Source organism: Micromys minutus (assembly GCF_963924665.1).
Source record: "Micromys minutus genome assembly, chromosome: 33".
In the NCBI taxonomy this organism is placed as follows: Eukaryota; Metazoa; Chordata; class Mammalia; order Rodentia; family Muridae; genus Micromys; species Micromys minutus.
In genome coordinates, this window is record NC_137968.1 from 3,684,384 (window position 1) to 3,702,375 (window position 17,992).

The 17,992-nt window shown below is 45.3% G+C and overlaps 1 protein-coding gene and 1 pseudogene across 2 annotated transcripts in view; one reads left to right on the forward strand and one right to left on the reverse strand.

Moving 5' to 3' along the window:
* Positions 1 to 5,047: 5,047 nt before the first annotated feature.
* Positions 5,048 to 17,992, forward strand: part of GRHL2 (grainyhead like transcription factor 2) — a gene marked incomplete at both ends in the record, with an annotated part of 84,153 nt that continues 71,208 nt past the window's right edge. The window contains 3 exons of the mRNA XM_080909483.1: positions 5,048 to 5,215; positions 9,050 to 9,117; positions 14,445 to 14,841. Coding sequence (XP_080765609.1) covers positions 5,048 to 5,215; positions 9,050 to 9,117; positions 14,445 to 14,841 — 633 coding nt within the window. The remainder of the gene's footprint in view (positions 5,216 to 9,049; positions 9,118 to 14,444; positions 14,842 to 17,992) is intronic.
* LOC308414149 (large ribosomal subunit protein uL6-like) lies at positions 10,653 to 11,230 on the reverse strand (annotated as a pseudogene). The gene has a single exon. The product of its transcript is annotated as a large ribosomal subunit protein uL6-like (transcript).

Genomic DNA, 17,992 nt, shown 5'->3' on the forward strand with positions numbered 1-17,992 from the left:
ACTTCCTAAGAATCCACGTAGTCAAGTACTGGAACTGAGAAAGCGACTTCGGAGGCCTTGAGTGGGCTCCAGTCTTTGTCCCACACTGCCTGCTGACTGCAAGGTCTTGGGCAAACCTGGTGGTTCAAATCTGGATAAACATCTGGCTTTAAGGATTTTGATTGTTTGTTTGTTTTGATTTTTTGTTTCTGTTTTGGAGCGGGGGAGGGCGGTGGATGGGAGGAGGTTGCTTGAAAACTTGTAATTTAACTTACATAAGGTAGTTAGGATCCTGTGCTGGTTTGAAGATGGCCCAATAGGCTCATGTATTTGATGCTTTGTCGTCAGGGAGTGGAACTCTTTGATAGGCTTAGAAGAAGTCGAGGGTGTGGCTTGTTAGAGGAAGTGTGACCCTGGGGATGGATTTTTGAGTTTTCAAAAGCTCATGCCAGAGCAGCCGCCTCTCTCTCAGCGTCTGTCCGCCTGCCGCCATGTTCCCTACCGTGATGATAAAGGATGGCGTGACCTCTGAAACCGTAAGCCAGCCCCGGTTAAATGCTTTTCTTTGTAAGAATTACCTGGGTCTTTCCCCGACAGCAAAACAGTAAGACCCCGCCCATCACGGAAGGCACTCGGGCTGTGGCTGTTGTATGTTAGATTTGGGTTCACACACACAGCTTTCAGGTTGTTGTCCTAACGAATTATTTCCATTTAAAACATTCTCTATCCCCCATTTCCCATGGTGACATCTCTCTGGTACTTTCCTACACCTCCCCTTTAACACTTTCGTTTTTAACCTTTCACCCTGTCTTCCAGCTCTGAACTAAAGTGTGTGTAGGGCATTGGGAGCTCTCGTTTGGGGCACATCCTCTAACCAATGGGTCTGTAGGTTTTTGTGTCCACGTCAGTTACTGTGACAAAATGCCAGAGGAATCGGCTTAACGCAGCGGAAGGTTTACTTTGAAAGCAGTTCCTGAGTTTCTCGGCTCAGCCTGGCTCCGTGGTTGTGAGCCTGTGGCGAGGCGGAAGAGCCACACAGTGAAACAAAGCTTCCCTCTTGGAGGGTGGGGAGGGGAGGAGGGGGGAGGGACAAAAATAAAACCCTTCAGATGGATTTCATCTCCCACAGTGACTCTGGCCCAGGTTGTCATCTGGGTCACAGCCTTGGTTATTGAGAGTCCTCATAAACTGATCCTGGGGCGGCGCCGCAGGGGCTCCACTGAGAATAGTAGGTGTTCAGGCTGCGTGGGTGGCGGTGGTTTGAACCAAGGCGCGAGCAGTCGGGATGGCGCGATGTGGGCAGGTCCCGTAGATAGTCTGCGGCTCCAGCTAGTGGGACTTCCTCCGGAGGTAGATGGGAAATCATGGATCCTACCTGTGACAGGAGGGCAGGAGCTGCTAGCGGTAGAGATGGGGGAGGGGTTGGGACTCGAAGGCGCGTGGTGTTGGTTGAAGATCAGATTTTTTTTTTTTTTTTTGGCTTTCCCTCTTTGCTCTTTTCTAATCTCTGCATCCAGTCAGAGGCCACAGCTCTTTGATTGGTCTGATTAGCATTTTTTTCATTAAATCTTAGGTGCCACAGACCGGAAGGGGGGGTTAGAGGCACGTGGTAGCTGGCTAGGGTCTGAAGGCACCACCGTCTCCTGTGCCATTTTTTTTTCGAACACATGGATATAGTTTAAAAGTGCCTTGAGCATTATTGCTTAAGGCCCGTGTGGACTTCTAGGAGAGTTCACCAGGGCCTGGGAGTAGGGTGGAAATTGGTTCTTCTGGAAGGAAGTCAAAGGCAGAGCTAGCGAGTAACAGCTTGGGAACCTAAGGTAGGCCTAGGAAAGTGGGGAGGACCTCGGGGAGGATCACGCGTGGACTTGGCTGGATGGTTTTGTTTAGGGGTGGTGCCTGTGGTGGGTCCTCCTTATGCGGTTGGCAATCTTTGTGTAACGAAAATTTAGAGGTAGATCATGAAGTAATAATGCGCGTGCTTTCGGAGCTCTGGCAAGGGGAAGTTGTGAGGGACCCAGAGAGAGACTACGGACCGAGAAAGACAAGAATGGGTGTCTTCAAGGCACAGCGATGTCATGAGGACATGTCAGAGATTATGGTTTAATTTTCCTATTAAGCAAGTAGAAGACACAGAATTAGAAGAGCAGCTGGGATTAGATCATGATAATGGGGAATATCAGCTGAGGGGTTGAAGGGGAGGAAAGTTCTGGAAGATGAACAGGAAGTCGGCGCAGGGCTAAGGTGGATACGCGGGCTGCTGTTTCCTGAGCTCCCCAGCAATGTCGTTGCGCATGAAGCTCTCCTTACCTCTCCAAGGCAGTGGGAGGGCTGGTCCTGATGGGATCCAGGGTCTCTGGTGGCTGAGGTAGAACAGAAAAGGTAGCGGAAGTGACCCCGAACTTTGAGAGACCCAGGGATCAAGTTCACATTTGCTTTGAGTTCTGTGTGGAAGGCCACCCAGATTGTGGAGTTCTGGGTTTAGAAGGTTACAAAAGAATTGACAGATTCTTTTTTAAAATCTATTATTATTATTTATTTTATGAATGAGTGCACTGTAGCTGTCTTTAGACACACCAGAAGAGGGCGTCAGGTCTCATTACAGATGGTTGGGAGCCCCCATGTGGTTGCTGGGATTTGAACTCAGGACCTCTGGAAGAGCAGTCAGTGCCCTTAACCGCTGAGCCATCCCTCCAGCCAGTTTTTACTCTCTCAAATGGTGCGATATGATACTGTGAGAACTTAGACTCGCAGACACTGAAAATTAATGTGGACAAAACAGAATTCTGTTCCAGTACATAAGTATCCATGTACAAGAAAAACAGAAAGATAAAGAGCAGCCGATGCCAAGTGTGTGTTACTCAATTACTCATTTCTGAAAAGCTAACTTCCCTACTGGATTCCCTCTGTAGACCAGGCAGGCCTCGAACCCACCCGCCTCTTTCTCCTGCCTGCTGGGACTAAAGGCACGTGACACCATGCCTAGGTTAGATGAGTGACTCTTCACTTTAATTAATGAATCTTATTTTACCATTAATAAATTATAATCAACTCTAACAAGACCTGAGAGGCACAAAAACTTGACAGGGACACCGCGCATGGTGTCTGAGTTCTGCATCCTCCCAAGGACCCAGTTATCTGTTATTTCCGGGATATTCTGAGGCGGGCCGACGGGCATTGCTGTACCTCCTGAAGAACGCAGGTGCCCAGTTTTCCTTCACCATAGGCTACTAAAGAACCCCCAGAAGGCATTTGTCTGGGAGAGGGAGCACCCTCATGGAGGCAATGGGAGCTTGAGGGGGGATGGGATGGGGGAAGGGGATAACATCTGAAATGTAAATGCAGAGAATATACAATTAAAAAAAAAAAGGCATTTGTCTCCTTCCACAGTAACTCAATGAGACACTTTGAAACCATGTTATTTGCAACAAGAGTTGGCACTGCCACCTGAAAGTCATGTGATGGTGTGTTAACCCAGCTGTTACTTGAAGGAGAAAAAAAAAAAAATAAATAAAGGCTAAGAAATGAGCCTCTGAGTTTCTCCAGACTCAGTTCCTTGACACTTTGTAGCCTGACGTGCATGGGGAGTTGTAAGGGAATGTGAGTCACCGTTGTCCCATTGACCTTATGACACTGTTGCTTTACACAAGGCTGAACTGGTTAGACTTGATTCCTACCCTGTCTGTCAGGGAAAACTCCGCCTGCATGTCAGTCAACAGTCCCCTCAGTGGGCTTCCTGTCATGATACTTCCATATTATCCCAGTATAGTACAGTCCCACAGTGATGGGGCTCATATATGGTCCATAGCTCTCTTACCATCTTCTCTGTATCTAACATGTTCTGTTTGCCAAGTACCTTATGTTATTCTAATTAAGAGATTTATATTGGTCTATAATTTGCTGGGAATTTCAAGCCAGATCAAATCTAATAGAACAAATGGGACCTATTTATTACCTATATTTAAAATTAATGTTTTAAATTAGGATCTAGTTAAAGGGAAATCATTCTCTCACAGGGTTCTATATTAGTGCTCAATAATGAAGAATAATTAAGTTGCTCAGAATGATTGGATGCAGAGAACCAAGTTTGGAGGAAGGCAACACGGATTAAGTAGATACACTGTTCTGGCTCGTTTTGTGCGTCAACTTGACTCGAGCTGGAGTTATCACAGAGAAAGGAGCCTCAGTTGGGGAAATGCCCCCATGAGATCCAGCTGTAAGGCATTTTCTCAACTAGTGATCAAGGGGGGAGGGCCCAGCCCATGGTAGGTGGATCCATCCCTGACCCAGCCCATTGTGGGTGGAGCCATCCCTGGCCCAGCCCATTGTGGGTGGTGCCATACCTGGCCCAGCTCTTTGGGCGTGGTGCCATCCCTGGGCTGGTGGTCCTGGGTTCTATAAGGGAGCAGGCAAGCAAGCCAGTAAGCAACACCCTCTGCATCAGTTCCTGCCTCCAGGTTCCTGTCCTGTTTGAGTTTCTGTCTTGATGTTGTTGATGAACAGCAATGTGGAAGTGTAGAATGAACCCTTTTCTGTCCAGCCTGTTTCTTGGTCATGTTGTTTCATGGCAGCAATAGAAACCTTACCTAAAGACATATACTACCCTTGAAAAATATTTGTGTGTGTGTGGGGGGGGTGGCAGGGGAGGGGGGAGAGGGAGAGTTTATGTTCACCACGTGAGTGGAGTGTCAGGAGAGTGACTGATTCTCCTAGCACCGTAGTCACAGACAGTTGTAAGCTACCTGATAGGAGGGCTGCGATTGACCCTGGTCCTCTGGGAGTGCAGTAAGCAAACACACGTAAACCCTGAGCCATTTCCTCAAGTCCAGGCTACCTCTCAAGCCATTACCTCTCCTCATGCACAGCAAAGGTGTAAGTCGAGACTTTAAAAGTGCAGTGTGGTTGTCGGTTTCAGCTTTAACCTGCCTTAGGCTGGTCAAGTGCAAATCAAGGTACCGCCAGGCCGTGTTTATCAGCGGAGGGAAAAATACTCCAAGTTCCCGAGGATGAGCCTTACCGTTTCTCTTGTCTTCTCCACAGTAATAAAAGACTAGTGGCCTTGGTGCCCATGCCCAGTGACGCCCCCTTCAACACCCGAAGAGCCTATACGAGTGAGGATGAGGCCTGGAAGTCGTATCTGGAGAACCCCCTGACTGCAGCCACCAAGGCCATGATGAGTATCAACGGGGATGAGGATAGCGCTGCTGCCCTGGGCCTCCTCTATGACTACTACAAGGTGGGTCCCCGGGCAGCCCCTCCTCCCTGCCTCCAGGCTTCCTTGCCCTGGTCCCCGGGCAGCCCCTCCTCCCTGCCTCCAGGCTTCCTTGCACCTTTGGCTAGGTAGAACAGTCGTTGCTCTAGGTCAGTTACCTTAGGTGGTTATTTTTAGTATTTTTGGTCCCCCCTCCCCCTATGAAACCGAACTTCGTGTCTACAGAGAACTTTTAAATAGGGGATTCTTTGTGTCTCTCTCTCTCTCTCTCTCTCTCTCTCTCTCTCTCTCTCTCTCTCTCTCTCTGTGTGTGTGTGTGTATGTGTCTGTGTGTATCTGTCTGTCTGTGTATGTGTCTTGTGCGCCTGTGCCGAAGCCAGAAGAGGCTGGCCGGCGGATCCCCATGAGCTGGAATCTTACTTACCTTCTCTTCTCTCTGACTTTTACTTCCTGGTTAGGAGCTTGCTTTATGTGGCAGTGCCACGGTCAGTTCAGCTGTTAACATTTCCTTGGCTCTAGATTTCTCAGTTGAATAAGAACCATCCTGGTGCCTCTGTGTCTGCTTTCTGGGGGCTCGTCCCAGCGAGTGTGTTGGTGAGGGGCTTTCAGAAAATCCAGCCCGGACTACCTCCTTTTTTTTTTTTTTTTTTTTTTTTTTTTTTTTTTTTTTTTTTTATTTTAGTTTGGAAGAAGTCCTTAAAAGTCTATATACTGTGAGAAGAAGTACTGGTCACATGGTTTTTAAAGTGTATCTCAGGAAATTAAACAACAAACAATAGTGGATTTAAAGTGTAAGGAATTCGGACCTGCCCTCTGGGAACTGTTGAAGTGTCAGGTCGACAGGTGGTGGTTAGCATTCCAGGAGCTGTACTGGCTGAGCCGAAAGCGTGTGAACTAAGAGCTGACCCCCTGCCCCCTGTTCTTTCCTTGTGGGAAATCTGGTTTGGATGGAACCATGGAGAACAATTTGACTTTGGGTCTGTTTCCTATTGCCTCACCTAAGACAAAGAACAAGATCTGAGGGACTTACTGGTAGGGCCCACCAGGACATTTTAACTGGGCATTTATTACCTCAGATGAATACATTCTTCATTATTAGAAAGTGCTAGATTGTTTCACTGGTACTTTTGCTGGTCTAGGTTGTCCCCCCCCATTCGCTGAGGAGGATGTGTTAAGTTCTGACTGGTGAGCACACCTTTAATCCTAGGACTTAGAGGCAAAGGCAGATGGATCTCTGAGTTCAAGGCCAGCCTGGTTTACATAGAGAATTCCAGGACAGCCAGGAGCTACACAGAGAAATATCCTGCCTCGTGGGGGAAGGAAGAAAGAAGAGAAAACCACAAGCATAGCTTTGAAATCTGAAATGAAAGCATGTTTAAATTTATAGAGAATAGTAGAGACAGAACTCATTAAATCAGAATGCTTCATTTCCCAGCCTGGCCCATTTCCTCTGCACCAATCAGAATGCTTCATTTCCCAGCCTCGCCCATCCCAGTGCACCAATCAGAATGCTTCATTTCCCAGCCACGCCTATCCCAGTGCACCAATCAGAATGCTTCATCTCCAAGCCACGCCCATTCCTGGCTCCAGGAGGCCTCCTCTTGTTTTTAGTCCATTTCTCAGAGAAAAGTGAGAAAACTTTTTTTTTTTTAAGTGACAGAAAAGAAGTTGAAATTGGGCAGTTTTAGCAATTAAAAATCTATTGACAGTTCCTGTTTTAAATATTCAGGTCATGACAATTTTTTTCTGACTTTTGTGATTGATATGACAATGAATACTTTTAAAAGGCTTTAAAGGAACATATCGATATATTTAGGAGAAACACACTGTTCATTTTTTCTTTAGTAAATTTATTTACCGTGTGCAAGAGAGAGAGAGAGAGAGAGAGAGAGAGAGAGAAAGAGGGAGAGGGATGGGGGAGGGGGAGAGAGAAGGGGGAGGGGGAGAGAGATGGGGGAGGGGTTCTTGTTTGTGTTGCTTTGTTGGCCCTTGGGTCTCTGGCTGCTTATCCTGCCTCTATCCCAGATTCACAGTAAGAATGCTGAATTACATTTATCATATGTGCACCGCCACATTCAGCCTTTTATGTGGGTTCTGGGATCCAGCTGAGGTTACAAGGCCAGTTCTGCCTTCCTTTATATCTTTTCTAACACACACACACACACACACACACACACACACACACACAGCTCATGCTACATACAATAGACTTTGTTGTTGTGAAACGGCCATAATTTTAAATACTTGCTTTTGGTGGCATACCTGGGTTTGTACTAATGAAAAAGAGAAGAGTAATTAGTACTTGGTTTACCACAGGGTCAAGGGATAATTGAGCTTCTGATGGGAAGTTGGGTGTGTCACCTCCTCTGTGTCCGTTTGCAAACATCGTGATCTGAGCTCAGATCTAACTGTAATATTTGGAGATGTAGGGTAGAGAGTTTCCACAAAACGGTTATTACACCCAAATCTACTTTCTCCTCCTTGTTAAATAATTGTCTCCTAAGTCATGTGGTTCCTTCCATTGCATGCAAGGTTTGCTGTCTTTTCGTTTGAAACATTTTTGTGCCTAAGAAAAGAACTAGTCCTTTTGGTTTTTTTCTTCTTTGTTAGTTGTTGCCTTGTTTTCTTTTGTTTTGTGGTAGGGTCCCTCCTATATAGCTTTGACTGTCCTGGAACTTGCTGTATGTAGTCTAGGCTGGCTTGAAAATTCAGAGGTCCTCCTGCCTCTGTCTCCTAAGTGCTGGGATTAAAGGTGTTTGCCACCAAGCCTGGCTCGGACTAGTCTTACTTCATTTGAACAGGATGTTCATACTGAGGCCTCTTTTAGGTCTCTACACTCTCACCTCTTCCTGGGCTGGAGTCAAGGAAGTTAACTGTCCCATGAGGACAGATGGTTTCTCAAAGTTGCCTGTTGATGAGCTAGGATGATTCTCTTCTTTAAAGCTATAAGGTTTGAAAGTTAAATCATTCCGACACTTGCTGTCGAATCATCATAGTAAGTGTGAACTGGTTCCTTTTGTGCCCCGGGAACCTCCTGGGGTCAGAGAGTTTGTGACTGACATAAAGGAGCAGGTTCTTACAGGCTGCAGAGCAGGTCCTATATGGTCACACTCTAGGTTCCCAACCTGGGACTCAGCTTTGCCCCTTCCCCAGTTAAAGCATCTCAGCCTTTGTTAAGTCTCTGGCTGAATGGAAACCATAGGAATTCCTTGAGAAATTTGGTACCAATGTGTGTTTATCTCAAAACACTGAGAGTATTGGGTCAGAAGAAACTCTTCAAGGCTAGCCAGAAGCAAACAAACAAGTCCAAAAGAAATGCAAATGCAAAAAAAAAAAAAATCTACACACCAGAAGCAAATCCAAACCACTTCTCTGTACACTTGGAATATTAGATACCTCCCCTCTCCCATGAGGACTTTCAGTACAATGTGTCGGGTGGCTTTACTGGCATCATGGTTAGGAATGAGTTGCCTCAGAAATACCAGAGGCAAACTCCCAGGGAGTGATTAGGGGATGCTCTATTAGATCTGACCCTGGCCAGTGTCTTTTCCAACCCCTCCTCCGCTTTCCTTCCAGAATGGAAGCTTACTCCGTGTCCTCAGTGGGTTACTCTCTTTCAAGCCCGTCTTCACCTCATACTCTTGGCTCTTTCCCTCACCCGTTCCTAAGGTTGGGTCCACAGGGCAGAGTCTTCTAAGTCCGCAGAACCTATACTGGTTGTCGCTTTGTCTCTGGTTCCTCTTGGCCATTTTTCGGACAATAACCTTCTACTTCAAAAAGAAAGCTTCCGTTAGTTTCTTCGCCCGTGTTGGTGTCTCTGTCCGTAAGTCTGTCTAATGGTTTACTGCTGGTTTTCAGGTTCCTCGAGACAAGAGACTTCTGTCTGTGAGCAAAGCAAGTGACAGCCAAGAAGACCAGGATAAAAGGTACAATGTGAGGGGTCTGTTCGCCTCCTAGAAAAAAAACTCCAATTTCTACGGTTTTTGAAAAAAGGAAGCCAGGCACAATGACGTATACCTTTGATGCCTGCACTTGGGAAGCTGAGGCAGGTGGATCTCTGCAGGTTTCAGGACAACCTGATCTATTTATTGAATTCCAAGCAGCCAGGGCCACATAGAGAGACTTTTTTTGTTTAAGATTTATTATATATAAGTCCACTGTAGCTGTCTTCAGACACACCAGAAGGGCATTAGATCTCATTACAGATGGTTTTGAGGCCACCATGTAGTTGCTGGGATTTGAACTCAGGACCTCTGGAAGAGCAGTCCGTGCTCTAACCACTGAGCCATCTCTCCACTCCACACAGAGACACCTTGTCTCAAGAAGCTATCTGCCCCCAACATGGGCCGAAGAGTGCCCTACTGTTTTTGTAACTTTTGCTCACAACCTGGGTATAATTCCCAGCGCCCATGTGGTAGCTCACAACCTTCCTAACTCCCGTTCCAAGGGATCTGTCACCCTATTTCAATCTCCAAGGGGACGGGACATGGAAGTGGTCCACGTACATGTAGTCAGGCAAAAGCATTCATACACATAAAATTAAATTTAAAATATAGCTTGAGCTGGAGGTTGGTTGGTTTGTTTTGTTTTTAAAAGAGGTAGGGTCAAAAAGCCTCACGCTGCCTTGGTAGCCTGATCAAAGCTTGTTCTCTTGTTAGGAAGAGCAAATGGCATATTTTTGCCTGTCCAGTGGGTCTTTAGCAAGTTCTTTTCTCTCAGATGAAAAACTTTCTCTCAGTTAAAACTCAGGAGCTAGCGGTGATCACCATTAAGAGCCTGCTGCTGAGTGCATTTTTCTTCTCAGACCCACACTCTTTCCCGCAGTCGGGCCCCTTAGGGAATGGTTGCTCAGAGTCCAGGGAGGCAGCTGGTCGAACTGGGGAGCTGCTAGCACCCTCAAGATGATAGGAGGTCACATATCCTGCGTGACAAGATGGGTGGGAAGAAGATGCGGAGGAACCGAGAGTGAAGGGGGAGAGAAGGGACCACAGCTTTTCTGATGAAGCTTGTCACCTTTCAGTTGTGACTCAGGTTGGTCCTCTGTCCTGTCTCAGGGAGCTTTCATGCTTACTCTGTGGTCAGGCGTGACTGGAGTGTCCCTTCTCTTCTGGATAGGATCATGGAAAGAAAAAAGGGAGGGCCAGAAGGGACTGGAATGCTTTGCTCGGCTGTCACCCCACAAATCACCCCACATTGCCCACCCATCGAGTCTCTGCTCTTGGACAGGGAGGGCTTCCTGCTGGAGATTTGAACTCTGTTCTAATTACCATTTGGGGCAGTTGTAGTTTTGACATGGCCGTATCAGGTCCTAAAGTTAATGCTATTCTAGAGATGCCATTCACCATACAGTGTGATTCTTGAATCTGTGATTTTTTTTTTCTTTTCGGTATATAAGTCTTTTATTGTCTCCAGATTGTACTTGTGGTCAGGAACTTGTGTCTGGAGTCAGGAGGATGAGGTCTCACTCGTCAGCTTGCTGTATGGTTTTTTTCTCAGACACAGACGCCACCCACAAACTTTCTGATCGCCTTGTTTTTAGCTGCTGTGGCTTGATAAACCAGAGCCACTGTATTTGAAACAAGTTTAATATCATTTCCTTCAAGGATGAATCCATCCTTCTGGGCTTGAGAGACAGAACAAGCAACACCTGTCCTCATCCGAACCCTGCGGATGTATTTTTTTCACCCAAGAAATTTCGGATTTGAACCAAGGACCCCTTCTCCTGAATAACGACGTTGATAGGGAAGTGAGCACACACAAACCTCATCTTGTAACAGAAGCCCAGTGTGACACCCTTGACCATGTTCTGAACATGACCGTAGATGGTTCTGACAGTGGCCAGCTCCTTTCTGTTACCCCACCATTTCTCAACACGGAGCCTTTTGTTTTTCTTCCCAAGAAGACTCAGCTCTACATTGATGTGATTGAAGTCCCTCCGCAGAGTTCCCCTGGGGCCCTTCACAATGACTGAGCCCCTTCAGAGAGATGTTGACATTTTTCTGGAATGTCGACCGTCTGATTGCTGAGAATGGTCTTCATTCTCAAAGTACATGGGGCAAAGAGAGCTGAATTTTTTTTTTATACTAACAATTCAACCATATTTATATAGACAGCTCTGAAGTTTGCTTTTTTTTTTTTTTTTTTTGATAATAAGAGCCCTGAGAGATATTTTGATTTGTATGTTTTGCTTAGATGTTTTTGTAATTGGTAGAGAATGAATAAATCTGACCTTAAATAGAGTTAAAGAGAAGGTGGAATATTTTGGCAAAGTCAGTAATACTGTGTGTAGAGAGCCCCGGGTGGCTGGTGGGTGACAGTTGTGTTTAGCTGTCTGTGCGGAAGACACCCATACACAGCCTGCAGGATGGTATCCACAGATCCTGATGGTCCTGGATGAAATGGCTTAGGGAAGGCCTGAGTTACAAGTGAAAAGATAGAGGAATGCCCAAGGGCTTTTACCGCGTTTATCTTGTTTGGATCCACTAAGGTGGTCCTGTTATGGCAACATTTTTTTTTCCTGTTTGTTTTTTAACACTGATTTTTATAATGGACTCTTTTTTTTTTTCCCTGAGGGAGCATCTGTTAACATTCCATGAAGTATTCAGAACAGCGGGCTTTTCTGTTGATGCAAACGGGTGGTCTCATTTTTGGCATCACTTGTCTTGTTGGAGCCACATAAAACATAATGTTTGCCTCCTCACTATGTCTTCCATGTGAGCCACTCTGTTATTTGACCGTAAGAACAGCTTCTTGCTCAAAGCCATGGTATTTGTAGCCTGTAGATTTCATTCCTTGGGGGAGCTGACCGAGTCACTGCTGCAGATCTGCAAGCCTCGGATGGTCAGGCATCTTTACGTAGACATTCTTTTCTGATGCTTCACTTTGAAGTTCTAGATAGAAAATCAAAGCAAAAATCACCAACTCTTGCTTGCTGCCAAGCACAAGAGTTGGATTTCTTCCTCTTCGGAATGAAACGGGGAGAAAACTAATTTTATTCAAATATTTCTCTCTCGAAATGAAATACGTCAATTGATCCCAAAGACCACATGCTACGTAAAGGAACTCAAGTTCCCAACAAAGACAAGGATCAATAAAAAGGATGTACATTCTCTTCTCTGCTCTATTGAGAACCAGTCACAAAAGCTCCTTCTCTCACAACCTTAACTGAGTGTGAGATCATTACACACACACACACACACACACACACACACACAGAGAGAGAGAGAGAGAGAGAGAGACAGACATAGTAACCTCACAATTTCTCTTGTGATCACTCCTCATATTCTTTAATATAAATGGAAGTATTTCACTATATCCTGCCAAAACTTAAGTTTCTAAACCATTTTCTTTCTCTGTACCACAGAAGTGGTCCGTGAGCTCATTTTACTTAAGCCCCCTTAAGTATGTCTTCAAACCCTAGCATAATTAAGTTCTGAAATATCCATAAACTGTTCCTTCTCAGTTGATGAACATATTATTATAATCATAACTTCTTAAGTAGTCTTCCGGTAACCTCCCATCTGCTCCAATTGCAAGCATGGGCTGCCACGGTGATGTTTTTCTCCTGTTGAGACTTCCTGTTCAGAGAATGGAGCGCAGGAAGTAGGGCACCGACTGAGCCTCCTTCCCATGTAGTATAGAGGGGAAGGTTTCTGCTTCTCTTCCTTGATCTCTACCATGTTCCCTTCAACCACCTTCAAATCTCCACCGTAGCAGGGCAGTGGTGGCTTACCCCTTTAGTTGGAGCACTTGGGAGGCAGAGGCAACCTGACCTCTGTGAGTTCAAAGCCCGTCTAGTCTACAGAGCAAAATCCAGAACAGTCGGGACCGTTACACAGAGAAACCCTGTTCTCAAAAACAAAGCAAAGCAAAGCCAAACAAATGAAAAGGAACAAACAGACAAAAAAAAAAAAAAAAAAAAAAAAAAAAACCCAAAAACTCACAACAAACTGCAAACAAGAATCTCAGTGTCAAATTATTCCCTCTACTTTTTATTTGAATCTCTAACACTAAGAGCATTTTAAACGGAAACGTAAAACCTCATCAACAGATAAATTAACAGTCTTAAATACTGCCAAATTCAGTCTGTAGTCACCTGCATCATACATATATACCCTATAAGACCTACATATCATGTTTAGGTGTTCACATTCTATTTATTTATTTAAGACAGTGTTTCACTGTGTGACTCTGGCTACCAAGACCTACATATCATGTTTAGGTGTTCACATTCTATTTATTTATTTATTTAAGACAGTGTTTCACTGTGTGACTCTGGCTACCAAGACCTACATATCATGTTTAGGTGTTCACATTCTATTTATTTATTTAAGACAGTGTTTCACTGTGTGACTCTGGCTACCAAGACCTACATATCATGTTTAGGTGTTCACATTCTATTTATTTATTTAAGACAGTGTTTCACTGTGTGACTCTGGCTACCAAGACCTACATATCATGTTTAGGTGTTCACATTCTATTTATTTATTTATTTAAGACAGTGTTTCACTGTGTGACTCTGGCTACCAAGACCTACATATCATGTTTAGGTGTTCACATTCTATTTATTTATTTAAGACAGTGTTTCACTGTGTGACTCTGGCTACCTTGGAACTTCTACACTGCGCAGGCTGGCCTTGAACTTGAGGATCCACCTCCCTCTGCCTCCCAGTGCTGGCATTAATGGCATGAGCTATTAGGCAGGACTGGTGGTTAGGGTTTTAAAGTCCCTTTTAATCTCTTCCTCTCTTCCTCTTGTGCGTCTGGCTTGGTGATGAATTTCCCTGTCCTTGTGTCTTACTGGCCCGTCTTGATATTCAGTCTCCCACCTTTATCTCTCGAGAGCTGTAAGTTAGATGAGATCAGGACCACCTTCAGAGAGGGTTGAGACTTCACACAAACTGAGCTGTCTAATGGCACAAAGACCCATCGCACCCCGTTGTGACGTTCCCCTCAGTTCTGCTTGTGGAATAACAGGACAGCTCGCGTTGTTTGTTGAGAATTAGTTATTTTTATTTTATGTACATTGATTTTTTTTTTTTTTTTTTACCTGCATGGCGGTCGGAGGGTGTTGGATTCCCATGAACTGGAGTTTGCATACGGTTGTGAGCTGCCTTGCGGGTGCTGGGAATTGAACCCCTGTCCTGTGGAAGAGCCGCCTGTGCTCTCTCCAGCCCCTGCACTGTTTTTTAAATCAGTTTTTGAAAGTGCATCTTTATTCTTACTCTGTCCCGTTACCGGTCTGAACACGCAGAAACTGCCTCGGCACCAGCGAAGCCCAGATCAGTTTGAGCGGAGGCGAGAACCGAGTGCAGGTTCTGAAGACCGTCCCGGTGAACCTCTGCCTCAGCCAAGAGCACACGGAGAATTCCAAGCGCGAGCCGTACAGCGTGTCCATCGCCGAGAGCCCGGCCGTCATCCCGGTGTCCGGCATCACCGTGGTGAAAGCCGAGGACTTCACGCCGGTCTTCATGGCTCCCCCTGGGCACTATCCGCGCGTGGAGGGCGGCGAGGAGCAGCGCGTGGTTATCTTTGAGCAGACTCAGTATGACCTGCCCTCCATCCCCAGCCACAGCGCCTATCTCAAGGAGGACCAGCGCAGCACCCCGGACAGCACCTACAGCGAGAGCTTCAAGGACAGCGCCTCGGAGGTGAGCCTTGCCCCCCCAGGCCCAGAGCACCCCACTAGTCACTTTCCGTTCACGAGATTAAATGGATTAAAGATCTGTTGAGTGCACTGTCGCTGTCTTCAGACACACCAGAAGAGGGCGTCAGATCCCATCACAGATGGTTGTGAGTCACCATGTGGTTGATGGGAATTGAACTCAGGACCTCTGGAAGAGCAGTCGGTGCTCTTAACCACGGAGCCATCTCTCCAGCTCTTTCTCTCTCTCTTTTTTAAAATGCTTTGTTGGTAATTTGGTATTTTGAAACACGCGGAGGAGGATTTCTCTGCCTTGTCTCTTAGGCGATTATTTTTAAGTTTTTCTGAGGGGTCAGGTGAAGCTTAATTGGAGCTTCTAAGTCTTTAAAGGGTTTATCTCCTTGACTTTCTTTCTTTCTTTCTTTCTTTCTTTCTTTCTTTCTTTCTTTCTTTCTTTCTTTCTTTCTCTCTCTCTCTCTCTCTCTCTCTCTCTCTCTCTCTCTCTCTTTCTTTCTTTCTTTTCTTTCTTGATCTTTCCAACTGGCAGACGCTAGAAATGCCGCGTGCCCATTCTTTCTGTAAAAACAGTGTAGTTCCTGTCAGCTTTCGGCAGGCTGATGACCCCGACATTGGGTATATGTGTCATCCCGTGGGCTTTTGTATGTGTGTCCTTTCCAACAGGCGGAGAGGTCAAAGTCCTCTCAAGCCCACAAACCCCACACAGGCACTTTTTGCTTATTCTCTTGTTTTAGATCAAGTTCTAAAGGCATAAACTCAAAATTTGATAAGGATTCACGACTGGGCGGCCAATGTTGGAATAGCAACCTAGAAAGTTTTTACCCTAAAACGAGCCTCTCTGACCTTCAAGTCCTCTTTCTCTCGGCTCCTGGCAGTCAGGGATCTCTCACTGTAGTGTTTTCTTTTCTAACAGTTGAACGAGATATAATCTTTCATATTGTCTTCTTTAATTTATCGCAGTTTCAGATTTATTTCTTTTTTTCGCATGGGTAAACAGTTTTTTCAATTGTGGGTCAGTATTCCAAGGTGAGAGTGCATATCACAAATTTAAAAAATCCACTAGTTGGTGGGTGTTCGTCCGTTTTCAGTTTGGGGTCGCTATGCTTAATTCCTTCCTAAACAGACTGGTGTGTGTTTTAATAAGGTGTTCATTTCAAGTGGGTGTCTGTGGTTGAACCATGCATGTGTGCACACAGTATTTAGGAGTTAGTTTTATTTGGTGTTGTAACAGGCGTTTCTCTTGCCCAATCCGTGTAGGATTAGTCTGCTTAACTAAAGGAATGTCCGTGACTATCTGGTGTCTATTCTGGCTTTAATTTGCATTTCTCTGATAATTTTCTGAGGCTGTGTGTTGTTCCATGAGATTCGCCTTGCCTTGTGTCTGATGTGAAGTGTCTGTTCAAGTCTGGGCGGTTTATGTTTCTTTTTATTAAACTGTAAAGGGTTCTTTAGGTAATAGGAATGCATGTAATAAGCCTTTTTATCGTCCACACGCTTTTAATCCCAGAGCCCTTTTGTTTTCTTAATTAGGTCGTTTAAAGAGTGTAGGTATATAAACAAATCAGTGTCTTCTAATCAAGTCTGTCTTTATAGTTGAAGCTTTTAAACATCACAATTTTTTCTAACCCAATGTCTCAACAGTTTTCTCGTGTGTGTGTGTGTGTGTGTGTGTGTGTTTATGTGTGTATGTATGTATGTGTGTGTATGTGTATGTATGTGTTTGTGTGTCTAAACCAATGTATTAACAGTTTTCTCATGTGTGTGTATATGTATGTGTGTATGTGTTTTCATGTGTGTATGTATGTATGTGTGTGTGTTTCTAAACCAATGTATTAACAGTTTTCTGATGTGTGTGTGTATTTATGTATGTATGTATGTATGTATGTGTGTGTATGTGTTTGTGTGTCTAAACCAATGTATTAACAGTTTTCTCGTGTGTGTGTGTGTGTATGTATGTGTGTGTGTGTGTGTGTGTGTGTATGTGTTTGTGTGTCTAAACCAATGTATGAACAGTTTTCTCCTGTGTTCAGTTAAAACGGTATCTCATGTGCATTTCCAGACAGCTGGTACTTTCTTCCTTTAGATGTAGTTTTCCCATCCACTTAAAAATAACTTTATAATTTTTTTCTAAATGCATTTGCTTTTTTGAGGCAGGGTTTATGTGTAGCCCTGACTGTCCTGGAATATGTAGACCAGGCTGTCCCCACACTCAGTTCCCCACCTGCCTCTGCCTCTCCACTGCTGGGATTAAAAGCCACAGGCCACAAGTGATGACGACTAGTCATGTTACAGGGCGGAAGGAAATGGGCCGTATACATGTGATGGATGGGCGTGTTACAAGTAAAGGGACACAGAGCACCTTCTCACTATCGATAAATGGCACCGGGACAGCACCGGCATACATCAGCACACAGTGCGACCAGGTGGCCGGTGGCTGCTGGGTGTTAAATCTTCGTGGGATATCTATTGGTGATCTCGGTGGCCGCCTCTCCGGTTCCTGACGTAGAACGGGCAGTGAGCCTGTGAAGGTAGGGTGTGGGGGACGGCTGGTTCCCAGGGAGGGGCGAGGACATGGGCAGATGCCGAGTGCCCTCATCTGGCTTCCTGTCCCAGCAGCCACAGGCCACACCTGATGATGGCTAGCTGTGTTTACAGGGCAGAGGGGAATGTGCTGCATACATGTGGTAGATGCCTAGACTGCATACATGTATGTGGTAGATCCCTAGACTGCATACATGTATGTGGTAGATGCCTAGACTGCATACATGTATGTGGTAGATCCCTAGACTGCATACATGTATGTGGTAGATGCCTAGACTGCATACATGTATGTGGTAGATGCCTAGACTGCATACATGTATGTGGTAGATCCCTAGACTGCATACATGTATGTGGTAGATCCCTAGACTGCATACATGTATGTGGTAGATCCCTAGACTGCATACATGTATGTGGTAGATCCCTAGACTGCATACATGTATGTGGTAGATGGCTATGTTACATTTATGTGATAGATGGCTTGGCTACCTACATGTGATGGATAGATGTCTATGATATATATGTGATAGATGGCTAGAATACATACATGTAATAAATGGCTATGCTACATACATGTGATAGATGACTAGACTGCATACATG